Source organism: Gobius niger (genome assembly GCF_951799975.1).
Source record: "Gobius niger genome assembly, chromosome: 12".
Lineage (NCBI taxonomy): Eukaryota > Metazoa > Chordata > Actinopteri > Gobiiformes > Gobiidae > Gobius > Gobius niger.
This window is the reverse complement of record NC_136863.1, coordinates 18,356,368-18,384,344: the sequence shown is the minus strand read 5'-3', so window position 1 is coordinate 18,384,344 and position 27,977 is coordinate 18,356,368. Positions and strand designations below refer to the sequence as shown.

Sequence of the window (27,977 nt, the reverse complement as noted above, 5' to 3'; positions counted from 1 at the left end):
GGAGGCTTCACTTATTCAGGACTTATTCAAAAACAACTTTATAGGACACCATGTTGGCTTCGCAGTAAGTGTGCAACATCTGGTCCACAGGGCTGTAGTTCAGATAGTACATATTGGTGAACATTTTTGGAAAATAGATGCCGACGTTGAACTTCTCTTGCCCAGTGGCTGTATCATACGAGTAGAAGATCTCCTCGGTGTCTTTGCTGACGAAGCGTGTGGCGTACAGCACCCCACAGGCCATGAAGGTGTTGGTCACTGCCTTCTTGTAGACCGAGGTGCGCCAGGTCTGCCCCAGCTGAAGCCCATCTGGCCCATCCTCCACTCTGGACAGCACCAGATTCCCATAGTTCTGATTAGATGTGTAGATGACCCACACCCCAGACTCATCTGTGGCCAAGTCCAAGTCTGTGTGTGAGTAGCACTGATCCAGCTGGCAGAAGTTGCCAAGGGTGTTGTACCTGTAGACAAGCATCAGGAGCAAACAAGCATTTTTAGAAACCATATTTTACTATTTTTATCTCCTGAAGAAAATTGTTGACTCTTGTTGACTACAAGAGACACCAAGACAACTTTAAGGAGTGAACCTTGAAAAACTCTTTCATTCACACAGAGGTCAGCAATTGTTATCCCTCTAAGTCAGTTTTTCTCAACCAAGGGGTCGGGACCCCCAAGGGGGTCGCGACACAAATTTGGGTTTTCACCAGATCACTTAGATAAAATATACATATTTTCATTAGCATAAAATCTAATGTTTGCTATTTTACCAGAGTGCCATTATTTGATTGTAGTTTGATGAATTTTATTTCAGCCATTTTTTTTTCTTTGTTTTAAAAAAAAAATGATGTAGGCTAATGTTCCTATTTTTCACGGTGTGACCCGGGCGGGAGGTCACGAACCCCTTTACCTGTTATAATGGGGGTCGCGGCTCCAAAAGGTTGAGAACCACTGCTCTAAGTAACTGTAGTGTATTTTCCTTCTATATGTTGGTCTCAGTAGACTCCCAATTACTTTAAGTTTATGGTAAGGCACTGTATATGCAGGAAAAAGGCCTGACATAATTCCGTAAATGTGACATGCTTTTGGATCACGGTGGCGCAGCAGTTGCTCGTGCTTCACAGAAAGACGGTCTCAGGTCCCTGTGTCTGCATAGGTGTCCTCTGGGTATTCCTTTTCCCCCTACTACTAAAAACATGTATAACCGGCCAGAGGGACCGCAGTCGCACTTCCGTCTGTCTAAAATCTACTGGTATCCCCCTGGTACACATTCACGGTAAACATGCCAATTGAAAATAAAATTACTGTAAAATGAATTTGAAAGATTTTGTTTGTTCAGGAAGAATTGTCTCTTTGAGGTTCCAACATTGAGCCGATATAATACAGTAAATAACACATTGAGTCTATTTAGAAATAGACTGCTGTAGGAACAAGTACCTGGTTCCTTTGGGCAGCTGCAGGGTGGTCACAGTTTTACTGATGAGGTTGAATCGACACACTGAGCCCTTGTTGTAGCAGTTGTAGTACAGGGCCCCTCCATACAGGACCACATTGGGCCCCTGGACTGAGTTGGTGTTTGGGTTAGAAGAGGGGATCATAACATTCCCTTTAAGAAATAAAATAAAAAATGTGTACATGAGCATATCTTGTTATAGATTTATTATATTTTTCAATATATTCAAATGTTTAAATAAGTATTTTTTTTTCAGTAACAGTAGCAGTAGTTATTGTGGATGCAGCTCTTGTTTGCAGATAAAGTAAATAATAATAAAACACTCAATACTTTATTATGCTCATATGCATTCACTTCATCAAGAGCTAGTAATGTTGAGCTTTAGTGCTACAACTTTTTCACTCAAAAAAGCACAATAACATTTGATTGTCCTATTGCCTAGAAAATCTCTTGCTTCACTGTTTGCCCCACCCTCGTTCACTCACCTGGCACACTCAGGCCCACCACCAGAGAGCCGAGGCTGGAGTACAGGCGCACATAATTAGCCACGATGTTATTGATGGTCAATGGGACGTACCAGTACCAGCTCTCCCTCCCCTCTAGAGGCTTAGGGTCCCTTCCCCAAGCTCCGTACTTATAACTCCCTGGATACTCCCCCGCTGTGTGGATCCTGGGTCCTGTCACATTCACAAAGCGCCCGTGTGGACACAGACCTGTAGCAAAAAGAGAGACAGGCAAAACATTTTTGTGAACTTAAAACAAATCCTTTAAGTCTTATAAAGCAATTGACAAAATACCAGTATAACCAATGAAATATCTGTTATGGAGAAACTATATGTGATGAAATGAGTTTGAACTTTGCTTTGACTGCTCTATTGTCAGAGAAAGGTGTGAGAAGAAAATGTTTGTGACCATGGGTTGATCCTGAAGTGAAACTGCTGATCCTAAACCCTTTCCACTTTACATTTGTAAAAGAGAACCTTCTCATGACCTGTTGTATGTGTGAGTGTTACTGTGGGGGGCAGGCTGGGTGTTACTGTGTGGTGGTGGAGAGGGTGTTACCATGTGGGGGCAGTGTAGGCGGGGCAGAGGTGTGATGTCCGTTCCTACATTGGTCCAAGTCTCTCTTGAGGCGCTGGTTGGTCTGGTCTCTATTGATCACCTGCAAAGTGTCGTAGGTCTCCAGCTCCTGAAGCTCTGCCCTGATGGTGCTGATCTGAGAGGATTTAATTAACAAACATATATGAATCACATGTAAAGTGAGCTGTGAAAGTCCATGTATTGAAGTGTTGTGAGCTGTGAGATGAGCTCCAGGCTTACCTGTTGTGTGGTGTCGCTGGACAGTTGTCTGTTTGTTGCCATGGTGCTGTTAAGCCTGTCCATGAGCAGTCTGATCTCCCTCAGTTCATTCTCGATAACGTGAAGAGCCAGGACCCCGTACATGCCCCCGTCATCGTCCCGCTCCAGCTCAGATATGTCTGCCTCCAGCTGGGGCAGGCGCCGCTCCAGGCCCAGCAACTGGCTCTCCAGCTGCACGGCCTACACAGGCATGTCAGCAAGGTTTAGGGCACTTCACTTTCAGTGCAAAAAGCCAATGAAAACAATAGTGCTATTTATTACAGTTAATTTGCTGCAAATGCGTGTGTAGCCTTTATCAGTCTGTGGTGGCAAGTGCTATTTTTTGCAGTTGTTGCACAAACGATGTCACTAAAAAGCTACAACAAAATAGCTGCGATGAGGTCGTCCTGACCAAACACAAGATCTGAACATGAGTTATTGGATCAGCTTTGCAAACAAGTTATTTTCCTAATTTGTCCAAACAATAACTAATCATTTCTGTTGTTTGCTTATTCCTTTACATTTTGTACTATATAGGCGTACTTGTAACAAATGGATTCTTGCTGTTTTGTGTGCATGCTCTCTGTTCACGAGGAAACTGGATTACCTTCTGTGGAGTGACATTGTTGTTACAGTCTGCCACCTTACTTTGGGTGGAGTTCAGTCGGTCATGAGGAAAGGGCTTTGTGTTTGACAGCTCACACTCACACTTCTCTGCAGTCAGGGTCTGAAATGAACAGAGACGGGTGAGCAGCCAAAAATAATTACTCAGGTAGCAGCAAAAGATTAAAGAGATAAGATAATACACATAAATGATATACATATGTGAATGTGAATGTATGGAATTTATAGATTAACTCACAGAAGGGAGAGTATACTAATTGTATTGATATTTCAAACCAATATTCCTTAAGTGGAAATAAAAGGTACATAGGGATAAAAAAAAAAGTTACAAAAAGAAAAATGTACATATTCTGGAATTAAAGTGAGTGAGCATAAAAATGAAGCATAAAATAATTCCCAAATATAAATAAAAGTTTCCTGAAATTAATAAACAGTAGCAGCTCTAAACTACAAATGGATTGCATAAGCACAAGCTCATACCTGAAAAGTGAGTGTGAACAGAGCACACAGAGGTAAGAGCAGACTCAGCTTCATGGTGCGTTCCCGAAGAGTTCACAGTGACAGAGTCGTCAGGGCTCCACACTTCAGCTGTTTATGTCCACAGCACTCTCATCTTCTGTGGGTGGGGTTTGTGTCCGTCACTAACTTTATGCCAGTGACTTTACATTAGAATAGCACATTTCCTTTCTGTGGTCTGGATGCTGCGATCTCTGACTTAATATTTAATGGTAATATTTCAGTCATAAAATATCATTTTTCAATAAATTTCTATCTGTCAGTGTAACTTCAGTCTATTTTTTAAATATAGCCAAACTGTGATTCTCATTCACTAATTCCATCTTATTTCAGGAAAATCCTCTATTTTCATCAAAAAAGCATTGTTTTCATCTTAGTTCATAAACGTTTATCAAATTATTGAATGTTCAGTGCAGTTTGACAATAAAATAAAAGTGTAAAGTAAAATACAATAGACCAGAGCGTGTTTGGAACACCAAAGCTCTAAAAGTTACACAACCAACTGATATTCAATAAACACCGGGCAAATGCAGTTATTTATATAAAATCATCTTTTTGGATCATAAGCTCTTCCAAAACTACTCAAAGCACTGATATGTGTCAGATTTTTGATACGTGATCAAAGTTTTGAGTGTTCACAGCCTATTTGCACTGAACATTTTGTGAAAACAGAGGATTTCCCTGAAATACGGTATTGGTGAATTGGTGAAAGAGAATCACAGTTTGGCTATTTTAAAAAACTGGGTTATGGAACTGGTTTTTGGGTTCTAAAACTATGGAAAAATGAGTGAATTCAACATTTGGTAAATGTGCCTGTATACAGGAGGCTCTGTGGAATGCATATTTTTTAAAAGTTATGGATTTGGGATTTAGATAAAGTTGGTATGAAAGGCTGAAGACACAAATATAGCTTCATTGAGGACACTGTCACTGAAATTAATGAAGAGCTGCTGCTTTTTTTAGCTATTGTAAAAATATGTAAATAAAAAATCTGGTGAATGTGCATGTCAAGGAGGTCCTCTGGGATGGAAACATAATAATGGTTTCATATCTGAAGCACAAATGAAGTTGGTACGAAAGGTCAAAGACAGAAAAACATGCAGGATTGGCTAATGTCCATTGAAATGAATAGGATTTTGCCAGGGTTATAACTGACCCCAAAGGACCATGAGTGTAACTATTTGCTCTTGTGGCATGGCGCCTGTCGCACCTCCTCCCGCCAGCTGGTGGCGCCGCGGGTATATAAACGCAATGCACTCACTCCTTCGTTCTCTGACGTCACTCACTTCCTGGTCCCGCCGGTGTCAGTGCGTTCCTCGCTCTTCCGAAGGACAGGTAGCGTTTGCTCTAGGTTTTCGAATTTAATGTAACTAATTACTGGCCCTAACTGGAGGTTTTATGGTTTAGCTCCGCGTGGTGACGGTTCCACGATGTAGCCCCAGATGCTCCATGGGCAGGGATGGTGTGAGTCTGCTGTCTTGGCCCCACACCCGTGCGTTGTGCCCTGCGTTCGATGGTACGTTTGGGGCAGAGTTGCACTATATTCCACCAGTAAGGCTAGGTGTTAATGGTTTTAATTATTTACAGGTGATCTGGCCGCGCTGGTGCGATGACGGCGCTGTCCATGTTGTTGCCTTGTCTTTTAACCTCGTCTTAATCTGTTCAACTCACGGACTTTGCTTTGTTTTTAATACTGTCAAATAAGGGACTTTGCAGTTTGCTGCCCGTTTGTGGTAGTGTATGAAATGTGCAAATGTAAACCTGTGGATCAACCGAACGTTTTACCAACGAAAGAGAAACAAAGTAACTTATTGAAACAGTATATATATATATAGTAAATAAAATATGTATTTTTGCTAAGCTTGGACTCTGCCTGTGTCTATCATAAACGAACCTGCGTGCCTTAAGGTCCGGAGCCTTCTCTCCGGTGGCGTTGTCAATATTTATGTTAAAAGTAGTTTATTTTGGGCGGAGATATTTGTTTATAACTCGCCACTACCGCTCGTCTTGCTACATTTGGCGTTGTCGTCGGCCGGATTGATTCCCAACACAGGCATGTGTTCCATAGCCTACTGTTTGTGTCAGGCAATGCTAAAACTAAATTGTCAGTGTAGCAGTAGCCCTGTTTTCATAGTAGGCCAAAGCCTCTCCTGACCTGCCATTTGTGTTTTTGTTGTACATAATTTGTTTTGCATGTTGTGCTTTTGTGTTTAAAAGCGTGATCTCATGTTTTCTGCATGTACATTTAAGTTTATGGTGGTCATGTGACTTACAAACCTACATGAATATGGTGGTAATGCTACTGTTTCAAACGCTTGTGCTACGCCAGAAAACAGCTAAATCTTCCAGTAACTTGAACATAACAATGTCTGTTTTCTGTGTTTTTAAAGACAAGGCAACAGCAGAGGAGTCCAGTTTAGCTGAGGGGAACTTGCAGGACTCTAGTGGGTGAGGTCACAGCATCTTGATGCCCGGTCCTATAGTCCCGTATTTGGTGGCCTCTAGTGGGTGGCTCAAACCCCCGAGTAGCGGTGTAGGTAAGGCGAGATGTGAGTTCCTCGATTACTAAATGGCGCATAGGCGCGCAGCCGCTGTTGCCACTGAGATGGTCAGAGGTAGCCCAATATAGCCTTTAGGGAGCTCAGGATTATTTTAATCATGTGTAGGTGCTCATACCTGGGCAGCGGTGGGTGCATTGGGAGGAAGGATGCCTCAATGACCCATTTGCGTCAAGCAGCCGTTGTAAGAAAGCTATGGAGCCTCTAGTATGTATTTGTTTTTGCGCTATCCGTACTCAACACGCCCTTCTGCGGCCTTCACGGCACCTAGTCTAGCCCATGTGCACGGGTTGTACGACTTGGAGATATGCAGTCCTGGTAGTTGGTTGCTTTAGTGCTTCATCTTTTATTTCTGGGAGAGCAGTGTTTGGTAACTCCTCTCTCGCCGTGTGAATGAGTCTGGTTAGTTGGAATCGTGTGAATGTTTTGGTTTATCGTCGGGGCGACGATACAGTTGGCCGGGTGGAATGTGGCATGGCGCCTGTCGCACCTCCTCCCGCCAGCTGGTGGCGCCGCGGGTATATAAACGCAATGCACTCACTCCTTCGTTCTCTGACGTCACTCACTTCCTGGTCCCGCCGGTGTCAGTGCGTTCCTCGCTCTTCCGAAGGACAGGTAGCGTTTGCTCTAGGTTTTCGAATTTAATGTAACTAATTACTGGCCCTAACTGGAGGTTTTATGGTTTAGCTCCGCGTGGTGACGGTTCCACGATGTAGCCCCAGATGCTCCATGGGCAGGGATGGTGTGAGTCTGCTGTCTTGGCCCCACACCCGTGCGTTGTGCCCTGCGTTCGATGGTACGTTTGGGGCAGAGTTGCACTATATTCCACCAGTAAGGCTAGGTGTTAATGGTTTTAATTATTTACAGGTGATCTGGCCGCGCTGGTGCGATGACGGCGCTGTCCATGTTGTTGCCTTGTCTTTTAACCTCGTCTTAATCTGTTCAACTCACGGACTTTGCTTTGTTTTTAATACTGTCAAATAAGGGACTTTGCAGTTTGCTGCCCGTTTGTGGTAGTGTATGAAATGTGCAAATGTAAACCTGTGGATCAACCGAACGTTTTACCAACGAAAGAGAAACAAAGTAACTTATTGAAACAGTATATATATATATAGTAAATAAAATATGTATTTTTGCTAAGCTTGGACTCTGCCTGTGTCTATCATAAACGAACCTGCGTGCCTTAAGGTCCGGAGCCTTCTCTCCGGTGGCGTTGTCAATATTTATGTTAAAAGTAGTTTATTTTGGGCGGAGATATTTGTTTATAACTCGCCACTACCGCTCGTCTTGCTACACTCATTCAAAACAATTTTCAAAAACAGCACCCACTCTTACTTTTATTCTCTACCAGTGCCCAATTCTTGCCTGGCTAACGCCAGACTAAAATCACAAGTGATATTTAGTCTGGGGACCACCAATTCATTTTCTCGTAGGAGAGGTGTGGTTTACGATCGTCCATAGCCGTTTATTGGGCACTACGAATGTCTATCATACGTCTGCACGTGGCCACAGCCAATTGTATCATCGTATCCGATTACGTATGAGATGACGTATGACGTACCCGCAGCAAACTTTAAAGCTATTTAGAACTATTTAGAAAACGGCCTAAAGCTTGATCGAAAAATAGCGTCGCGTCTGCTGCTGTCATGTTGGATCCGTAAATGAACTTTTTTTTTAAATCCATAAATAAACTACAAGCTTCCGTATATCGAATAGCTCGTCATCGTCTTGCCGTCCCTCCTCGTTCTGTGATTGGTTCCCAAATCCATGCAAAAATTTTGGCCATGGTCCCCAGGCTGTTGTGTAGTTCAAAATGATTCGAGCGCACACAGCAGTCTGGCGTTAGCCAGGTAAGCCCAATTCACCAAATGTTTTGAATAATATCCACTTCAGGAATTTCAGTGTTAAAGGGCCATTTTTGCCTCAAAAATTGACTTATTTTACATAAACATGGCCCACCGACCCCCCAAAAAATAAAAACTGGTAAATTTAGTGTTAGTGCCTTTTTATGAAGTCAAACTCAAGACAGAACCCACATTTATTTCAAAATATTATTTTATCAGTGAAATATTAGAAAAAACAAAATGGGGTTTATAAATGAATCCAAAGGACCACGAGTGTAACTATTTGCTTTCATTCAAACGCATGAGCAAATTAAAAAATGTCACTAATACTAAATTTTGACTAGTTCCACTTGGAAACTGACCAGATAGTCTGAGTCATCTTCAGAATTAGTTTTTTTTTTAACGATACAAACCAAAAAAAAAAAAAAAATTGTCATAAATGACCCCAGGAGAACACAAGGATTAAAAAGCAATTGGCAAAATACCAGAATAATTAATGAAAAATATTATATGGGGAAACTATATGTGATGCACTGAGTGTGAACTTTGCTTTGACTGCTCTGTTGTCAGAGAAGAGCGTGAGAAGAAATGTTTCTGACCATGGGTTGATCCTGAAGTGAAATCGCTGACCCTAAACACCTTTCCGCTTGACATTTTGTAAAAGCGGACCTTCTCATGACCGATCCATGTATGTGTGAGAGGTACTGTGGCAGACGGGGTGTGACTGTGTGTTGGTAGAGCGGCAGGGGCGGATCTAGATGGGTGGCACAGGGCAGCTGCCACCCCTAGTAGAGGTCTTGCTACCCCAGCTGCCATGTAATGTCTCACATCTGCTCTACTGGGGTGCTTACAGGCCTCTGTAAGCACCCCAGTAGCGGAAGGGCATTTAGAGTCAGCGGTTTCACTTCAGGATCAACCCCTGGTCACAAACATGACCTTTCCCGCTCTTTTCTGACAACAGAGCAGTCAACGCAAAGTTCACACTCAGTGCATCACATATAGTTTCCCCATACAAGATTGCTGCTGTAGCTTTTCTCTCAGTTAAACTCAGTTCAACTCCTGTGGCTCCCAAGATGATTTTTTTCTTTTTTTTTTACAAAAGTTAAAATCTTATCTGAGTTAGAAACCCCCCACTTATATTATGGGCAATGCTACTATTTGTATCAAAACAGAAAAAATTCCTTGCCATCAAGCAAAACCTGCGTACCCCCACTATAAACATTCGACATTGCACAGCGGCTAGCGCTCGTGCGTCACAGCTAGAAGGTCCTGGGTTCGATTCCCACCTGGACGGGGCCTTTCTGTGTGGAGTTTGCATGTTCTCCCCGTGTCTGCGTAGGTTTCCTCCGGGCACTAAAAACATGTACAATAGGCCAGAATGAATGAGAGTGTGTTTGAGAGTGCGACGACGGATGGAAATTAGCCCATGGCTACAATCCGGAGTGGCGTGTTTACATGCATGTGACCCATGTAGCCTATGTTCATTAACATGCACTGTCCCGACCAAATAAACCAATAAAAAAATTAAAAAAATGTGTTGCCACACCAGAAATTATCTCTGACCCTGCTTGCCACCCCGTGATTTTTTTTCTAGATCCACCCCTGTGGATCTAGAAACTGTCCTGTTACCATGTGGGGGCAGTGTAGGCGGGGCAGTGGGGTGATGTCCATTGCACTTGTTGGTCTGGTCTCTCTTGATCACCTGCAGAGTGTCATAAATGAAACACCAGACTGTGGTTTGTGGTACATTTTGTGATAATAACGATTTCAGGATTTTTGACATAGGCCCTCTTTTCCTAGTTATCCAGAGAGTCGATGATTTCTGGAGATAGATATAGATAGAGTTTAGTAGTGCTAGGCTAGCGCATTTCTACGGTGACAGCAAGCCTGCATTAACAGTCCACTCCACAGTGCACCTGAGGCAAATCACTCATAACATCAGACTACCAATATAATGTCTGTGTCAATTTTTGAGATATAACTGACTGAATTATCGTATTTTGAGGGACTATTTTCTAGCAGATCACTCCACCGCTGCTTAGCTTACAACCACGAAGCTGATGCTGCTCAAATACAAGTTATTTTAAATGCAAAATGATTAAAAATATTCCATCGACACAGACATTTACATCAGTAGTCTGGCATTATAAGTGATTTGCTTCAGGTGCATTGTGGAGTGGGTCAGACTGTTTTTAATGCAGGCTAGCTGATACCATAGACATGCGCTAGCCTAAGACAGTGTGGTTCCCAACCTTTATTGTCTTGTGTACCCCTTGGGCCTTTCAATGGTCGTCCGTGTACCCCCTACCTCAGGGGTGTTGCAGTTTATTTAGAAAGTAATTACTTAAAAAAGGTATTTGTAAGAAAAAGGACAATGTTGCAGTCAAAACAAACCTAAAATTCTCCCAAGGCAATACATTTGACTGAAAAATATAGCTTTTCCCACAAAAAAATGTTCCTATAATTTTCCTATAAAAACACTGGCCTAAGACTAGCCTAGCGCCACTAAACTCTTCAAATATAAAGACTATGAATTTGAAAAAAAAAAAAAAAATCTCAAGAAATCATCAACAGTCTGGATGACTGGAAATGAGGCCCTATGTCAAAACTACTGATATATCCCTTTAAGCGTTTTACTACCACACTGGACTTTTTCTTTAATTTTTAACCATCTCCACAGTTTATGTTCTGTAGCGTCTCAGTCCCAAGCTCTAACATTCTATCTATCAATAAAATCCAGAAGTTGATGAACTCTAAATTACAAAAGTGAAATGCTGTTTTATTGTGTTTTACTAACATAGGGCAGTCCCATAGCATCAGACTGTTGTGGTGAAGAGGGAGCTGAGTCTGGGGCAAAGCTCTTGATTTACTGACCGATCTACGTTCCTTCCCTCACCTATGAGATCTGAGTAATGACCGAAAGGCCAAGATTGTGGATATAGGGGGGCAAAATAGACTTCCCTCACAGAGTGGCTGCGCACATCCTTAGAGACAGGGTGAGGAGCTCAGTCACCTGGAGGAGCTCTGAGTACAGTCGCTGCTCCTTCATATCGAGCCATTTGAGGTGACTCAGGCATCTGTTTTGGATGCATCCTGGTCGCCTCCCTCAGAATGTGTCCTGGGCATGTCCCATTGGGAGGAGGCCCCCAGGAAGACCCAGGACATGCTGGAGGGAGTATGTCTCTACGTAAGTTGGCCTGGTGTCGTCTTTTGGTCCCGCAGAACAGCTGGAGGTGGATGTGGATATGGGAAGTCTGGGCATCTCTGCCTAGACGACCCGGCCCCGGATAAAGTGGACGATAATGGATGGGGGGATGGAGCATAAGGTATGTTTGAGCTTACTTTTTTTCTCCTTAATATCCAGTAATATTCAGCTCTCTGGATAAAATAAATCAGAGACTAAGAAAAACAAACAGATTAGGTCTACCAAGACAGTGCCTTTTTGGACACTCAAGAAGCTTTAGATTGCATTATTCACTCAGCAACTACTTTAGCCGTAGCCATCATGGGGGTGACAGACCGAAACATGGCAGCCAGTCTATGCCAAGTGACTCTCCCACCTCCAACAATCACTCTACATATACCATACTCATGCTGCACATAGGACTGGTGGGTGAAGTATCTTGCCAAAGGGCACACTGGCTGGAGCTGGAGTTAAGGGCACATCTGGCGTTAAAAGCCAATTCCTGCAGTGAATGATTTTTGAGAAATTTCCACCAAGAAGAAGCTGCTGGTGTTGCAAAAGAAAATTGTAACTTTACATAAGCAAAAAGGGAACAGTGTGAAATTATTGTGAAATGTTGAGTTTCACATCCACATGCAACCCCATCATGACCCACAACAACACCCAGGGACAAGGTGTATGGTAAGGACAACGGAGGAGGAGCTGTGGAGCTGAGCAGTATAAATAAACCTGTGTTTGAGTTTTATTTCATTTCTCCACATCTAGACATGATGCTGCTGCTGTTTCTGCTACTGGCACCATCGGTAAGACATTATTGTGCATGATACTTAACAACACGTGATATTAATATTGTATCATTTGGGTATTTCAATATAGTCAATCATTTCAATAGTAAATTGAAATTACTATTACTATTATTTTCAGAAATAAATTCCTTCTCAATCTTCAAAGTATACACAATATAGGCCCATAGAGTTCTGGATTGTATCATACATATAAACAAATAATAACACACTTTTCATAACTAACATTGACAATAATTTGCTCTGTGATGCTATGACACCATTCAAATACTCTATAAACCAATGAGATTTTAAAATATGAAATACTGGAGGAATCAGACACATAAAAGCGTTTGGAATCTAAAGATGTTGTTTCTTTATTATCGATGTGCTCATTGTAGATAGGCCTCTATTGTGTGGACTTGAACCTGGGGGTCTGTTACAGGTGCAGGGAGAGCGGGTGATGGGGGTGAGGAAGGATGGAGCGTGTGTTTGCAGTGTGGACACAGGACTGTGGGCGTTTCCTGGGGACCAATACGAAAGCGTCCAACAGCAGCTCGACTCCTGCGAGGGCACACTGCAGAGTCTCAACAATCAGGTGAGACAGTCCCACTCAAACTGTCAATAACTTCTTATCTGTGAAGAGCCACAATCCATTTCAATGTTTAGTCCTGGTTCAGTCTTAGTTTAGAACTTGTTCAGAACGAGTTCAGTCCAGTTACTGTGGATTGTTAGCCTATATGAAATACCACTAGTATGGTTGAATCTTTGTTAACCTCTTACGCCCCCACCTTAACCGAGCACATTTTCTCCAGTTTGGCTTTACCCAAATCTGAAAGCTTCTTCAAAAAAGTGTCAAAATAGCAACATAATGAGACGAAAACAAGAATAAAACCCAAACAACTTTGACAAAAAAGTGTTAAAAATGTGATTAAAGAAAATCCACATAAGTGAAACAGAAAAGTGACGAAATTGAGCAATAGCTGAAGGAAAAAGACGTGTGTCTCCCAGGTGCAGCTGTCCAGTGATCGTCTGCCCCACATCCAGTCTAAGGTGGCCAACGCAACAGCCCGTCTGCAGCCGCACCAGTACCTCCGGTACAAGGGCCTGTACTCCGCTCTGAGCCTGCGCCAGCTCAGTACCGACATCAACCAGCTGGAGGCGCACGTGAGCGCAGTGCACAAACAGCTCAACAACGAGCACACCAAAGAGCTGACCAAAGAGGTATTTCTGGGCATTTCTGACAGAACCTACCGCCGCTTTGAAGGGCAGTTAGTGATATGTGCACCCTGTATATGGGACAGTTTACTTTTTACCTAGAGATCCTTAACCCTTTTTATTTTTATGTTAGGTTGGAAAACTCAGTCGAAATGTGAACCAAATGAAAACGACAGATGACATCAACCTGAAGACAGTGAAGGAACAAGTGCGTTACCTGAAGAACAGAGCCGAGTCCTGCAAGTCCATTCCTTATGATTTCAGGGGTGAGCCATTTATAAAAGTTCATCAAAAAGTGTGTTTACATTTTCTGCATCTCAACATTATCAGTTTACAGTGTTCTATAGATTTACTCCCTTGGCTATCCACATCCAATGTCTACTCCATAGCATATGTGCGCACACCTACCAGATACTTATTAGTGCTGTAAACCAGTTTTTACCAACCAGGGCGATGGGGACCCCTGGGGCTACTTGGAAAATTGTTTTATACTGATCAAGAAGGTGAAACTGAGTGGAATTTCAATAGCCTATTACTTTCAAAGGAAAGCTAATTTTGAATATTTATTTCACAACCAAAAACACGCACATCCCTGTCTAAATGAGTGTGCTGCAGCAAAAACAGCAATGATGAGACGATCAAAAATGTCTGCACAACTCGACAGTGTAACGTAGCGTATTACAAAAGTAACGAGTTACAAAAATATATTACTTTTTTCAGTAACTAAGGAATATAACATATTACTGAAACAAAATATGGAAATATATTAGTCATTACAATTCAAGTAACTCAACTTCCAAGTGGATTTATATGTATGAACAAAAAAAACGCCCCCAAACAGAATGCAGCATCAGGTTGGACACTGGTGTGTAAGATCTGCAGTTGTGCATAAATGTCGTCAAAACAAAATAAAACACGAGAGAATGGGGATAAAGAAGGAAAAGGAAATTGTTGACTGCACCTTTGCTGGGTGGCATTACTACTATTTTTAGTTTATATTTTGCCAAAAGTAACTCAAGGTAGTGTAACTCAGCTATATTTATGAAACACCACTATGTAATACAAAGGTATTGCATTTTTAAAGCTCTATTTAATAATATAGAATATGAATACACTACAAAGTGACGTTCTGGGCCGTCGTCTGATGAAGGGCGTCACTTCATGGTATGAATAATTAAAATCGTCTTTTGGGAACTACATTTAGTTGTGCGGACATTTTTGATTGTCTCATAATTCGTTTTTTTCCGCAATTTTGAGAATATTTTAGCTTCATTTTGAGCGCACATTTTGAGTGTAAATAAACAACATTGGAAACCACTGCTCTTGGCCAATAGTGTCAAAATGGAGGGCCACTCACTGAAATATGAAAGAAAACCAAATTTGGCGGCTCCCTTGGTTCAATAGCTAACTTATTCCAAGTTCCAATATTTAAATCACATAGAGATGTTAGTTATTGAGGTTATAGTGCTAATTTTGTTTAGTTTAAAGGGCTAACAATATACCGTGTAGTCAGAGGGCTTTGGACACCCCTGGTCTATTTTTTGCCTCAAATCTACAAATTGAAGTTAGTAGGTTAATAAAACACAAAAATAAACACAAAAATGCAAACAATGATTGAAAAAAGAATGAATGGACATTAGTTCATCCCTAACCTCCTCTGTCTCCTTTTCAGGCACACATCAATACTGCTACAAAGGCTTGATCCGAAACATCAGTGAACCAGTGGTGACCAAGATCAGTCCATATGGTAAGAGCCTCACCTCTGGCTCTTGGGGCAAACAGGCTCTGGGTCTGGTGGGCGGCGGGGGGCCAGAGGAGGAGCAAGAGGACAGCTACTGGGTGCTGCCCCTGACCAATAGCCACACCTATGGCAACGTCCTGCGAGTCTATCCCACCTACGACAACTTCATGGCCTCCACCAATCATAAGGACTATACTTTTGCCCCGTCCCACTCCAGCACCCAAGCCATAATTGGTCCCAGCGCGTTGTTATATGGCAAGGGGCTTTATTACCACTGCTACAACTATGTTGAGGAGATTTGCCGATATGATCTCACCACTAATAGCATCACAAAGGTCAAACTTCCAGGCACCGGAGTTGGCGCCTATAACAAGTTTCCTTACTGTTACTACGATTGCCGCACCCATAGCGACATAGACATCGAAGCAGATGAAACCGGGCTGTGGGCTATCTACGCTACCATGGGTAACCACGGCAACATTGTGGTCAGCCGGATGATGTGGGACAGTGAGAAGAAGACTCTGAATGTGACGCAGACGTGGGAGACCAGGGTGTTCAAGAAGGCGGTGACCAATGCGTTCATGGTGTGCGGGGTGCTGTACGCGACCAGGTTCATCAGTGACTACCGCGAGGAGGTGTTCTACGCTTTTGATACAGTCTCGGGACGGGAGGACAACACTCTGGCCCTGCCCTTGGAGAAGTTGTTAAAGGGAGTGGCTAGTCTGAGCTACAACCCCACTGACAGGAGGATCTATATGTACAATGACGGGTATCTCCTAGCTTACCAGGCAAGCTTCTAGGTCACTGCAGGACAAAATAAAAATAAGTATTGCATATGCCTCTTGATTGTCTAACATGTAACGTTTTTTAATTTTGTGTAAACATTTTGCAATAAAGCCTTTATAAATGACGACGGTTTGTCTTTATGGATTATTCCTTTATGGTGGGGAGTGCGGGGCATGTGAAACATTTTTTTGCCCCTGGGCCCCAGCAAGTTTGTTGACTTCCTTTGGTGTCAGTACTGAATTTCTGTACTAACTAAAAAAATCCTTGCTGCAGAATCTGTTATCTCCACAAGAGGGCAATGTGTCATAATGTTATTGCGTGAGGACAGATGTTAAGGTGCTGTACAATGGCCTGGTTTTTGCTCTCATAATGACAGAGCGCATAGATCCTGGACTCTGGTGTGGGTTAGGTTGTGGTCAGGTTGTGGTCAATCTGAATTCTAGCTCTTTGATGGAAAATAGACAAGCACATGTTCTCTAATAAACAGTGGCGTAGCAAGGGTACCAAGGGGCCACAAGCAAGAATGTCGGAAGGGGGCCCTCTGGCGGCCGCCTTGTGTACTGCGCACTGGGAGAGGATGTTATTCGGGCAGTAGCTGGTCACCTGACAACTCCCATAATGCAGTTCTCTGCATAAGTCTACCTCAGAACAGAAAGCTGAGGTTCTTTGGGTCATGATGAGTTTTACAATGAATTAGTTTCACTATAAAAACATATAATCTGGTGGAGCCATGAGTAAAAAGTCTGTCCATTTTTCTACTACTACTACTACTACTACTATTATCACTATTCTTATTGACATTATTATTGATTTATATTGAGCAATAAGTTAAAGTTTCATATTTTGGGAGTCTTCCCAGTAAGCTTGTTTCTGTTCACTAATAGTAGAGGGATTTACTTGCTTGGTTGTCATTCAAATTTGTACTGTAAAGATATTCTATGTAAATACATAGTAACTGTCTGTCTGTGTAGTGACGAGTAAAGACATTATGTCCAAATCACCTGAAGTACTTTGTTTCATTCACTGAATTATGTAGAAAATGTACATAGCGATATGGTAAACACTCTCAAGCCAACAGCTGCATAAAAATGGGCATGTTTTGTCAGTCTGTTGACCTTTATGAACGTACAACACATATGAAAACCCTTAAAAAAAAAAGTAATTGATAAATTATTTGAAAAGTCTTTCTCTTTGTAACTGAAGTGTCTTTACACTTTTCCTTTTGATACTTCACTCGTTTCAAATAAGTTTGATTTTGAACATCATTTGACATGTATTAAACCAATGCAAACTAAAATAGTTACAGTATTTCATGTCTTATTCTTTCACAAGGGAAAGTACACACATGCTATTCATGAAAAAGAGACTCTCATTGGGGACTTCATGTTTAAATAAAGATAACATTTTAAAATAACGGTTTACCAATCCTGTCTAACTTTATTTATAAAGCACTTAAAAAACAACACTGTGGACCAAAGAGCTGTGGACAATGCAAAAATACAAATGGCAAGTGCAACAAAATAAGACAGGAAGTACAATTAAAGTCAACCCTCAAAGAGGAGAAGAAACAATCAAAACTAACAAAAAGGGGAGGCTTCACTTATTCAGGACTTATTCAAAAACAACTTTATAGGACACCATGTTGGCTTCGCAGTAAGTGTGCAACATCTGGTCCACGGGGCTGTAGTTCAGATAGTACATATTGGTGAACATCTTTGGAAAATAGATGCCGACGTTGAACTTCTCTTGCCCAGTGGCTGTATCATACGAGTAGAAGATCTCCTCGGTGTCTTTGCTGACGAAGCGTGTGGCGTACAGCACCCCACAGGCCATGAAGGTGTTGGTCACTGCCTGCTTGTAGACCGAGGTGCGCCAGGTCTGCCCCAGCTGAAGCCCATCTGGCCCCTCCTCCACTCTGGACAGCACCAGATTCCCATAGTCCTGATTAGATGTGTAGATGACCCACACCCCAGACTCATCGGTGGCCAAGTCCAAGTCTGTGTATGGGTAGCACTCATCCAGCTGGCAGAAGTTGCTTTTGGAGTTGTACCTGTACACAAGCATCAGGAGCAAACAAGCATTTTTAGAAACCATATTTTATTATTTTCATTTCATGGACAAAATTGTTGACTCTTGTTGCTACAAGTAACTTTAAGGAGTGAGCCTCGAAAAACTCTTTCACTCATACAGAGGTCAGTTACTGTTATAATTAATTTTAACCGTCTCTATTTAGAGAGAAAAATAAATGTATTTTCCTTTCGGTGATTCGGAGCACTTCCATCAGTCTACAAACTACTGATATCTGGTACACATTCACGGTAAACATGCCAATTAGAAATACATTTTGCAACTGGGTTTTAACAGGGAGCAGATATAATACAGTAAATAACACATTGAGTCTATTTAGAAATAGACTACTGTAGGAACAAGTACCTGGTTCCTTTGGGCAGCTGCAGGGTGGTCACAGTTTTACTGGTGAGGTTGAATCGACACACTGAGTCCTTGTTGTAGCAGTTGTAGTACAGGGCCCCTCCATACAGGACCACATTGGGCCCCTGGACTGTGTTGGTGGTTGGGTTAGAAGTGTGGATCATAACATTCCCTTTAAGAAATTAAATTAAATTAAATAAAGCACATTATCAACACAACTTGTACATGAGCATATCTTGTTATAGATTTTTTTTTTCAATATATTCAAATGTTTAAATAAGTATTTTTTGAGTGACAGTAGCAGTAGTTATTGTGGATGAAGCTCTTGTTTGCAGATAAAGTAAATAATAATCAAACACTCAATACTTTATTATGCTCATATGCATTCACTTCATCAAGAGCTAGTAATGTTGAGCTCTACTGTTTTACAACTTTTTCACTCAAGAAAAGCACAATAACATTTGATTGTCCTATTACCAAGAAAATCTCATGCTTCACTGTTTGCCAAAAGCCGATGTAAAAATTTCCCATCACCCTTGTGCACTCACCTGGCACATTGATGCCCACCACCAGAGAGCTGAGGCTGGAGTACAGGCGCACATAGTTAGCATATCTGTTGTTGGAGGTCATTGGGACGTACCAGTACCAGCTCTCCCTCTCCTCTAGAGGCTTAGGGTCCCTTCCCCAAGCTCCGTACTTATAATTCCCTGGATCCCCCGCTGCGTGGATCCTGGGTCCTGTCACATTCACGAACCGTCCGTGTGGACACAGACCTGTAGCAAAAAGAGAGACAGACCAAAACTTTTGTAAACAAATCCTTGAAGTCTAAACAATGAAAAACTTAACTTGAACTTTGCTTTGACTGCTCTATTGTCAGGGAAGAGAGTGAGAAGAAAATGTTTGTGACCATGGGTTGAGAGGACCTTCTCATGACCTGTTGTATGTGTGAGTGTTACTGTGGGGGGCAGGCTGGGTGTTACTGTGTGGTGGTGGAGAGGGTGTTACCATGTGGGGGCAGTGTAGGCGGGGCAGAGGTGTGATGTCCGTTCCTGCATTGGTCCAAGTCTCTCTTGAGGCGCTGGTTGGTCTGGTCTCTATTGATCACCTGCAAAGTGTCGTAGGTCTCCAGCTCCTGAAGCTCTGCCCTGATGGTGCTGATCTGAGAGGATTTAATTAACAAACATATATGAATCACATGTAAAGTGAGCTGTGAAAGTCCATGTTTTGAAGTGTGGTGAGCTGTGAGATGAGCTCCAGGCTTACCTGTTGTGTGGTGTCGTTGGCCAGTTGTCTGCTTGTTGCCATGGTGCTGTTAAGCCTGTCCATGAGCAGTCTGATCTCCGTCAGTTCATTCTCAATAACGTGAAGAGCCAGGACCCCGTACATGCCCCCGTCATCGTCCCGCTCCAGCTCAGATATGTCTGCCTCCAGCTGGGGCAGGCGCCGCTCCAGGCCCAGCAATAGGCTCTCCAGCTGCACGGCCTACACAGGCATGTCAGCAAGGTTTAGGACACTTCACTTTCAGTGCAAAAAGCCAATGAAAACAATAATGCTATGGGAAAAGCTGGTTAGAAAATGGCTATCTATCTATCTATCTATCTATCTATCTATCTATCTATCTATCTATCTATCTATCTATCTATCTATCTATCTATCTATAATACCTACCTACCACAAATCATAGTCATTTTCATTTTGATAAGATGCAGTAAGCTCTGACCAACGATGTCAACAAGAAACATAATGGTATCACTTATATCCATTAATCCAACAATAAATGTTTCATCTGTAACAGTGAATGTTTTAAATTGGTTGAATGTTCAAAGGTTCACTAAGTCAACTTAAAACTCTCCATTAGCAGATATGGGCCAAATCGTGTTTTTTGAATGTGATGGCTGGAAGCATCTGAAGCATTTTCTGCAGCTTTATTTGGTAGAGTCAAGCGCTGTTGTTGTCGGCGCTGCCCCCTGTGTTGGAGGGCTCGCCAAACAATTGTTTATTTGATCAATTAACTTTTATAAATTACTGTCAATTTACAATAGACTATTAGAAGTACATACATTTTAAAAAAAATCAAAACACAATGTTCAATCTAAATGGCTTTAACTGTACTAACCCATTAGATTGTCTTTATTTAAGCCAATAGCAAAGAACATAATGAACAAAAGGAATGTTTCACTTTTTTCAGTGTAGGATCAGCTAGGAAGGACAGCTTTGCAGACAAGTTATTCTCCTAATTTGCCCAAACAATAACTAATCATTTATTTTGTTTGCTCATTACTTTACATTGTGTGTGCATGCTCTCTGTTCACGAGGGAACTGGATTACCTTCTGTGGAGTGACATTGTTGTTACAGTCTGCCACCTTACTTTGGGTGGAGTTCAGTCTGTCGAGAGGAAAGGGCTTTGTGTTTGACAGCTCACACTCACACTTCTCTGCAGTCGGTGTCTGAAATGAACAGAGACGGGTGAGCAGCCAAAATAATAAGGTAACAGCAAAAGATAATCCATATAAATAACTAATAATCTTTTTTATATATCAATGTGAATGTGTGGAATTAATAGATTTACTCACAGAAGGGAGAGTGTACTAATTGTATTGATATTTCAAAACAATATTCCTCAAGTGGAAGTCAAAGGTACAGATAAAACTACTTAAAAAAAAACTGAACTACAGAAATACAGAAAAATGTTACTCAAGAACATGTTCTTGAATAAAAGAGAGTGTAAAATGAAGCATAAAATATTTCTCAAATGTAAGGTTCAAAGATTAAGATGCAAAAATAAAAGTTGCCTGAAATTAATAAACAGTAGCAGCTCTAAACTACAAATGGATTGCATAAGCACAAGCTCATACCTGAAAAGTGAGTGTGAACAGAGCACACAGAGATAAGAGCAGACTCGGCTTCATGGTGCGTTCCCGAAGAGTTCACAGTGACAGAGTCGTCAGGGCTCCACACTTCAGCTGTTTATGTCCACAGCACTCTCATCTTCAGTGGGTGGGGTTTGTGTCCGTCACTAACTTGACGCCAGTGGGTTTCCATTAGAACAGCACATTTCCTTTCTGTGGTCTGGATGCTGCAATGTCGGATTTTCTCCGGACTTTACCTAAAAAAAAAACTGTCAGCTTGTGCAACTTATATAAAACTCTGCAATCACTTCCAGAAACAAATATGAAATAACGGGCAATGGTTAAAAAAAAAAGAAGAAGTTAATATTCAGACTAAGCACCATTTGTTTGTTTGGTTTGTGGTCAATTTTATGATATTAAGCATTTTACAACCACACTGGACTTTTTGTTTTGTTTTTAATCTCCACAGTTTATGTCCTATAGCGCTTATCTCTGTCCCTAGCTCTGTCATTCTATCCATCAATAAAATCTAGGAGTTGATGAGCTCTAAATTACAAAACTGAAATCATGTTTTATTATGTTTTACCAACATATACAAGTCCCATAGTATCAGACTGTTGTGGTGAAGAGGGAGCTGAGTCTGGGACAAAGCTCTTGATTTACTGGTCAATCTACATTCCTTCCTTCACCTACGGTCTATTTATGACCAGAGAGCAGCGAACAAAATTGCCCATTGGGATGAATAAAGTTGTTTTGATTTAGATTTTTTCTTTTTTTTTTATGGTCAGGAGATCTGGGTAATGACCCAAAGGACAAGATCACAGATAGAAATAAGTGTTCCTTGCAGGGTGGCTGTGCGCATCGTCAGAGACAGGGTGAGGAGCTCAGTCACCCGGGGGGAGCTCGGAGTAGAGTCGCTGCTCCTTAACAGCAAGAGGAGCCAGTTATGACACCTGTTATGACACCATTCATATACATTCTATAAAACAATGAGATTTTTAAATGTTAAATACTGGAGGAATCTAAAGATGTTCAGATGTTCATGTGGACTTGAACCTGGTGCAGGGAGAGCGGGTGATGGGGGTGAGGAAGGATGGAGCGTGTGTTTGCAGTGTGGACACAGGACTGTGGGCGTTTCCTGCGGACCAATGCGAAAGCATCAAACAGCAGCTCGACTCCTGCGAGGGCACACTGCAGAGTCTCAACAATCAGGTGAGACAGTCCCACTCAAACTGTCAATAACTTCTTATCTGTGAAGAGCCACAATCCATTTCAATGCTTAGTCCTGGTTTAGTCCTATAGTTTAGAACTTGTTTAGGCCGAGTGCAATCTGGCACTTTCTCCGGACTTTACCAAAAAGACTACAGTCTTTGCTGCCAGCGAGACAGTGCAACTTACATAAGACTCAGCAATCACTTCCAGAAACAAATATGAAACCATGGGAAATGGTTCAAATGTTAATATTCAGACTAGACTAGACACCATGTGGTTTGTGGTAAATGTTGTGATATTAAGCATTTTACAACCACACTGGACTTTTTGTTTTATTTTTAATCTCCACAGTTCATGTCCTATGGCGCTTATCTTCCTTCCTTCCTTCCCTCATCTATGGTCATGAGATCTGGACAATTACCCAAAGGACAAGATCGCGGATACAGGCGGCTGAAATAGGTTTCCCTCGCAGGATGGAACATAAGGTATGTTTGAGCGTCCTTTTTTTCTCCCCAATATCCAGTAATATCCAGCTCTCTGGATAAAATAAATCAGACTAAGAAACGCAAGATTACTTATATATTAGATTAAAAGAAGTCCTTCTATTTTTCATGAAGGGTGTCTGCAATCATTTAATTCATTTCATTAACCCCCAAATGTTATTTATCAACTGGCAACATATAATCTAACAGAAGTGTCCCTTATTCATATTCAATCTTTATTCCAGACTCAAAAACATCCATAAAAAACCAAAGACATTATATATAATTGTTGCAAAACATAGCAGCAACACAATAGGTTTACAAAGACAGTGCCTTTTTGGACACTCAAGAGGCTTTACATTGCATTATTCACTCAGCAACTACTTTAGCCGTAGCTATCATGGGGCTGACAGACCGAAACATGGCTGCCAGTCTATGCCAAGTGACTCTCCCACCTCCAACAATCACTCTACATATACCATACTCATGCTGCATATAGGACCGGTGGTGAAGTATCTTGCCCAAGGGCACACTGGCTGGAGCTGGAGTTAAGGGCACATCTGGTGTTAAAAAAAAACTCCACGTGAGCCAATTCCTGCAGTGAATAGGCCGCACGTGTGAATGATTTTAGAGAAATTTCCGCCATGAAGAAGCTGCTGGTGTTGCAAAAGAAAATAATAACTTTGCATAAGCGAAAAGGGAACAGTGTGAAATGATTGGGAAATGTTGAGTTTCACATCCACATGCAACTCCATCATGACCCACAACAACACCCAGGGACAAGGTGTATGGTAAGTACAACGGAGGAGGAGCTTTGGGGCTGAACAGTATTAATAAACCTGTGTTTGAGTTTTATTTCATTTCTCCACATCCAGACATGATGCTGCTGCTGTTTCTGCTACTGGCACCATCGGTAAGACATTATTGTGCATGATACTTAACAACACGTGATATTAATGTTATATTATTTGAGTATTTCAATATAGTTGATCATTTCAAATAATTTCAATAGTAAATTCGCAGAAATAAATTCTTTCACAATATAGGCCCATAGAGTTCTGGATTGTATCGTACATAATGACAAATAACAACACTCTTCATAACTAACATTGACAATCATTTGGCTTTTGCTGCCATGCTCTGTGATGCTGTGACACCGTTCATATATTTTCACTGGACTTGAACCTGGGGGTCTGTTACAGGTGCAGGGAGAGCGGGTGATGGGGGTGAGGAAGGATGGAGCGTGTGTTTGCAGTGTGGACACAGGACTGTGGGCGTTTCCTGTGGACCAATACGAAAGCGTCCAACAGCAGCTCGACTCCTGCGAGGGCACACTGCAGAGTCTCAACAATCAGGTGAGACAGTCCCACTCAAACTGTCAATAACTTCTTATCTGTGAAGAGCCACAATCCATTTCAGTGTTTACAAATGAGCGATGAAAATGTGGCAAAAAAGTGACAAAAATGTGAAAAAAATGTGAGGAAAAAGTGACAAAAATTTGATTAAAAAATCCACAAAAGTGAAACAGAAAAGTGACGAAAACGCAACAACAGCACAAGGAAAAAGGTTTGCTTGGATTAGCTTTGTAGGTCTTAGCTTTCAAATGAGGCGTTGCGATCGGCAATCAGATTCGGGTACAGCTGAACTAGAGAAAACACAAAAAAAGTTACTGCTGCAGGATCTTACTCATTTTCATCTATTGTTTCAGATCAATATCAAGCTTGTCCAATATTTACATGTACAATATGCCGACGTGTGTCTCCCAGGTGCAGCTGTCCAGTGCTCGTCTGCCCCACATCCAGTCTAAGGTGGCCAACGCAACAGCCCGTCTGCAGCCGCACCAGTACCTCCGGTACAAGGGCCTGTACTCCGCTCTGAGCCTGCGCCAGCTCAGTACCGACATCAACCAGCTGGAGGCGCACGTGAGCGCAGTGCACAAACAGCTCAACAATGAGCACACCAAAGAGCTGACCAAAGAGGTATTTCTGGGCATTTCTGACAGAACCTACCGCCGCTTTGAAGGGCAGTTAGTGATCTGTGCACCCTGTATATATGGGACAGTTTACTTTTTACCTAGAGATCCTTAACCTTATTTGCTTTTATGTTAGGTTGGAAAACTCAGTCGAAATGTGAAGCAAATGAAAACGACAGATGACATCAACCTGAAGACAGTGAAGGAACAAGTGCGTTACCTGAAGAACAGAGCCGAGTCCTGCAAGTCCATTCCTTATGATTTCAGGGGTGAGCCATTTATAAAAGTTCATCAAAAAGTGTGTTTACATTTTCTGCATCTCAGCATTGGCCAATAGTGTCCAAAATGGAGGGGCACTCACTGATGACATGTTTTGAAATGATGAATGAAAGAAAACCAAATTTGGCAGCTTTCTTTGTTCAAAAAATCTGTAAAAGTTCCGATATTTAAGTCTTTGTCGTATAGAGATGTTAGTTATTGAGGTTATAGTGCTAATTTTGTTCAAACAGTATAAAGGGCCAACAAAATACCATGTAGTCAGAGGGCTTTGGACACCCCTGGTTTACTTTTTGCCTCAAATCTACAAAATGAAGTTTCCAGAGTAAATAAATAAACTCAAAAATGCAGAGATGAAGAATGAATGGACATTAGTTCATCCCTAACCTCCTCTGTCTCCTTTTCAGGCACACATCAATACTGCTACAAAGGCTTGATCCGAAACATCAGTGAACCAGTGGTGACCAAGATCAGTCCGTACGGTAAGAGCCTCATCTCTGGCTCTTGGGGCAAACAGGCTCTGGGGGGCTCTGGGGGGCCAGAGGAGGAGCAAGAGGACAGCTACTGGGTGCAGCCCCTGACCAATAGCCACATCTATGGCAACGTCCTGCGAGTCTATCCCACCTACGACAACTTCATGGCCTCCACCAATCACAAGGACTATACTTTCGCCCCGTCCAATACCCACACCAACGCTATAGAGGGTCCCAGCGCGGTGTTATATGGCAAGGGGCTTTACTACCACTGTCACAACTCAGAGGAGATTTGCCGATATGATCTCACCACTAATAGCATCAAAAGGGTCAAACTTCCAGGCACCGGAGTTGGCGTCAAAAACAAGTTTCCTTACTGTTACTACGATTGCCGCACCCATAGCGACATAGACATCGAAGCAGATGAAACCGGGCTGTGGGCTATCTACGCTACCATGGGTAACCACGGCAACATTGTGGTCAGCCGGATGATGTGGGACAGCGAGAACGAGACTCTGAATGTGACGCAGACGTGGGAGACCAGGGTGTTCAAGAAGGCGGTGACCAATGCGTTCATGGTGTGCGGGGTGCTGTACGCGACCAGGTTCATCAGTGACAATCGCGAGGAGGTGTTCTACGCGTTTGATACGGTCTCGGGACGGGAGGACAACACTCTGGCCCTGCCCTTGGAGAAGTTGTTAAAGGGAGTGGCTAGTCTGAGCTACAACCCCACTGACAGGAGGATCTATATGTACAATGACGGGTATCTCCTAGCTTACCAGGCAAGCTTCTAGGTCACTGCAGGACAAAATAAAAATAAGTATAGCATATGCCTCTTGATTGTCTAACATGTAACGTTTTTTAATTTTGTGTAAACATTTTGCAATAAAGCCTTTATAAATAATGAACGTTTGTCTTTGTGGAATATACCTTTATGATTGGGATTGCAAGTTTGTTGACGGCCTTTAGTTTCAGTAGGCTATTCAATTTCTGTTCTAACTAAAAAAAAAATCTCGCTGCAGTATCTGTCATCTCCAGAAGAGGGCAATGTGTTACAATGTTATTGCGTGAGGACAGATGTTACGGCGCTGTACTATGGCCTGGTTTTTGCTCTCATAATGACAGAGCGCGCGTAGATCCTGGACTCTGAGGCTGTGGTCGCTCTGAATTCAAGCTCTTTGATGGAAAATAGACTGGCACATGTTCTCTAATAACACACGAGACCTCTACACGTTTGGGTTACTCTCACACTCGTCATTATCCTCTGCAAACGCAATCTTTCATCATGGGGACGCAGTTACTTGGCCGATATCTCTGTAGTACAGACCACCATATAAAGGCCACAAACAAAACCGTTCAACAATAAAACATCTGAAATGGTCTTGGCCTGTTGTGTCTAACTCACTCAAACTGGCAGCAGAAAACTGATTGCAATAACACAGGTTACAGTGCTTTAAACATTTTTTTCTTATTATTACCAACAATGAAAAAGGAAGCCACTAAATATACATGTAAGTTGTAGTTGAAACTCATTCCTACATATTTGTAATATCCTGATTCTTCACAGTTAATAGTTACGTTTCACAACTTGCAGGGTCACTTTTCAGGGTCATTGTCAAAGAAATGCTAGAAAACTTGAATTGGAGTTCATGAAATTAATCCAAAGAATTAGATGCTTAGTGCTTTCCCCACAAATGTTTGAGTTTACAATATACTACAGGGGGGACAAAACAAAGTTTGTTTCACGACTCGTATGGTGCCTTTAAGTAATAATGTCTCAACACAGACCAAACTGAAAGTACATGTGTTTCCAGATGGATTGCAGTCTTGTAGTCAGAAGGAGTAGCAGTGCCAGCAGTAGTTGTTACAGTTTATCAGTTGCAGCGGTCATACTTTCAGTCAAATGTAATAGGGCATTGCTTACCATTGATTACAATACTTAGGTCTAGAGATACGTACAATATAGTACAAAGTAATAATTGTATTATTTAAAATGATGCGTAATACTATCGAACATTGTTTAAAATTTAGGACTTACATTTATTAGATTTTGTGGAGGTGTGTATATCGCATACAGTGGAAGCACTAAGCCCAGACATAAGTGATCATAAGTGATAAGTTGTGTGAGGACTTTTACATTCATTGACCTTAATCAGAGGCAGGTTAAATAGAGTGAGCATGAATATTCCAGCAGCCGTACATGCATGATGTCATAGAGCAATAATTGACCACTCTCTTGAC

General features: G+C 42.0%; 3 protein-coding genes across 4 annotated transcripts; 2 read left to right on the top strand and 1 right to left on the bottom strand.

Moving 5' to 3' along the window:
• Nucleotides 1–14: 14 nt before the first annotated feature.
• olmf4l1 (olfactomedin 4-like 1) lies at nucleotides 15–21,427 on the bottom strand. Its single transcript, XM_079568472.1, has 16 exons — nucleotides 21,328–21,427; nucleotides 20,800–20,919; nucleotides 19,735–19,953; nucleotides 19,477–19,630; nucleotides 19,020–19,244; nucleotides 18,475–18,643; nucleotides 17,665–18,091; nucleotides 15,716–15,877; nucleotides 13,389–13,484; nucleotides 3,893–3,940; nucleotides 3,396–3,515; nucleotides 2,771–2,989; nucleotides 2,513–2,666; nucleotides 1,936–2,163; nucleotides 1,435–1,603; nucleotides 15–461 (listed from the first exon to the last, which is right to left on the bottom strand). The coding sequence occupies exons 1-16, from the start codon at nucleotides 21,379–21,381 to the stop codon at nucleotides 23–25; spliced, it is 3,003 nt and encodes a 1,000-aa protein (XP_079424598.1). The 5' UTR covers nucleotides 21,382–21,427; the 3' UTR covers nucleotides 15–22.
• LOC306971238 (olfactomedin-4-like) lies at nucleotides 12,275–16,142 on the top strand. Its single transcript, XM_079567435.1, has 5 exons — nucleotides 12,275–12,317; nucleotides 12,742–12,894; nucleotides 13,308–13,520; nucleotides 13,648–13,780; nucleotides 15,187–16,142. The coding sequence occupies exons 1-5, from the start codon at nucleotides 12,282–12,284 to the stop codon at nucleotides 16,053–16,055; spliced, it is 1,404 nt and encodes a 467-aa protein (XP_079423561.1). The 5' UTR covers nucleotides 12,275–12,281; the 3' UTR covers nucleotides 16,056–16,142.
• Nucleotides 21,428–22,385: 958 nt separating the features above from the next.
• On the top strand, nucleotides 22,386–26,626 carry LOC306971436 (olfactomedin-4-like). 2 transcript variants are annotated; one of them, XM_079567711.1, is made up of 5 exons: nucleotides 23,884–23,928; nucleotides 24,218–24,370; nucleotides 24,782–24,994; nucleotides 25,124–25,256; nucleotides 25,671–26,626. In XM_079567711.1, exons 1-5 carry the CDS (start codon nucleotides 23,893–23,895, stop codon nucleotides 26,528–26,530), a joined length of 1,395 nt encoding a protein of 464 aa, XP_079423837.1. In that variant the 5' UTR covers nucleotides 23,884–23,892; the 3' UTR covers nucleotides 26,531–26,626. The 2 variants fall into 2 exon arrangements, with proteins under 2 accessions (XP_079423838.1, XP_079423837.1); XM_079567712.1 differs by lacking the exons at nucleotides 23,884–23,928; nucleotides 24,218–24,370 and adding an exon at nucleotides 22,386–22,533.
• The last annotated feature ends 1,351 nt before the right edge of the window (nucleotides 26,627–27,977 follow it).

Bases quoted from the DNA above. Each gene is read 5' to 3' on its own strand.
- olmf4l1 (XM_079568472.1), bottom strand. From the start codon at position 21,381: ATGAAGCCGAGTCTGCTCTTATCTCTGTGTGCTCTGTTCACACTCACT. The intron at 19,954-20,799 runs GTAATCCAGTTC...ATGCCTGTGTAG, and splicing joins ACAATGTCACTCCACAGAAG to GCCGTGCAGCTGGAGAGCCT. The intron at 13,485-15,715 runs GTAGCGTAGATA...CTCGTTGTTGAG, and splicing joins TGTTGCCGTGGTTACCCATG to CTGTTTGTGCACTGCGCTCA.
- LOC306971436 (XM_079567711.1), top strand. From the start codon at position 23,893: ATGATGCTGCTGCTGTTTCTGCTACTGGCACCATCG. The intron at 24,995-25,123 runs GTATTTCTGGGC...CTTTTATGTTAG, and splicing joins CCAAAGAGCTGACCAAAGAG to GTTGGAAAACTCAGTCGAAA. The intron at 25,257-25,670 runs GTGAGCCATTTA...TCTCCTTTTCAG, and splicing joins CATTCCTTATGATTTCAGGG to GCACACATCAATACTGCTAC.
- LOC306971238 (XM_079567435.1), top strand. From the start codon at position 12,282: ATGATGCTGCTGCTGTTTCTGCTACTGGCACCATCG. The intron at 12,895-13,307 runs GTGAGACAGTCC...TGTGTCTCCCAG, and splicing joins TGCAGAGTCTCAACAATCAG to GTGCAGCTGTCCAGTGATCG. The intron at 13,781-15,186 runs GTGAGCCATTTA...TCTCCTTTTCAG, and splicing joins CATTCCTTATGATTTCAGGG to GCACACATCAATACTGCTAC.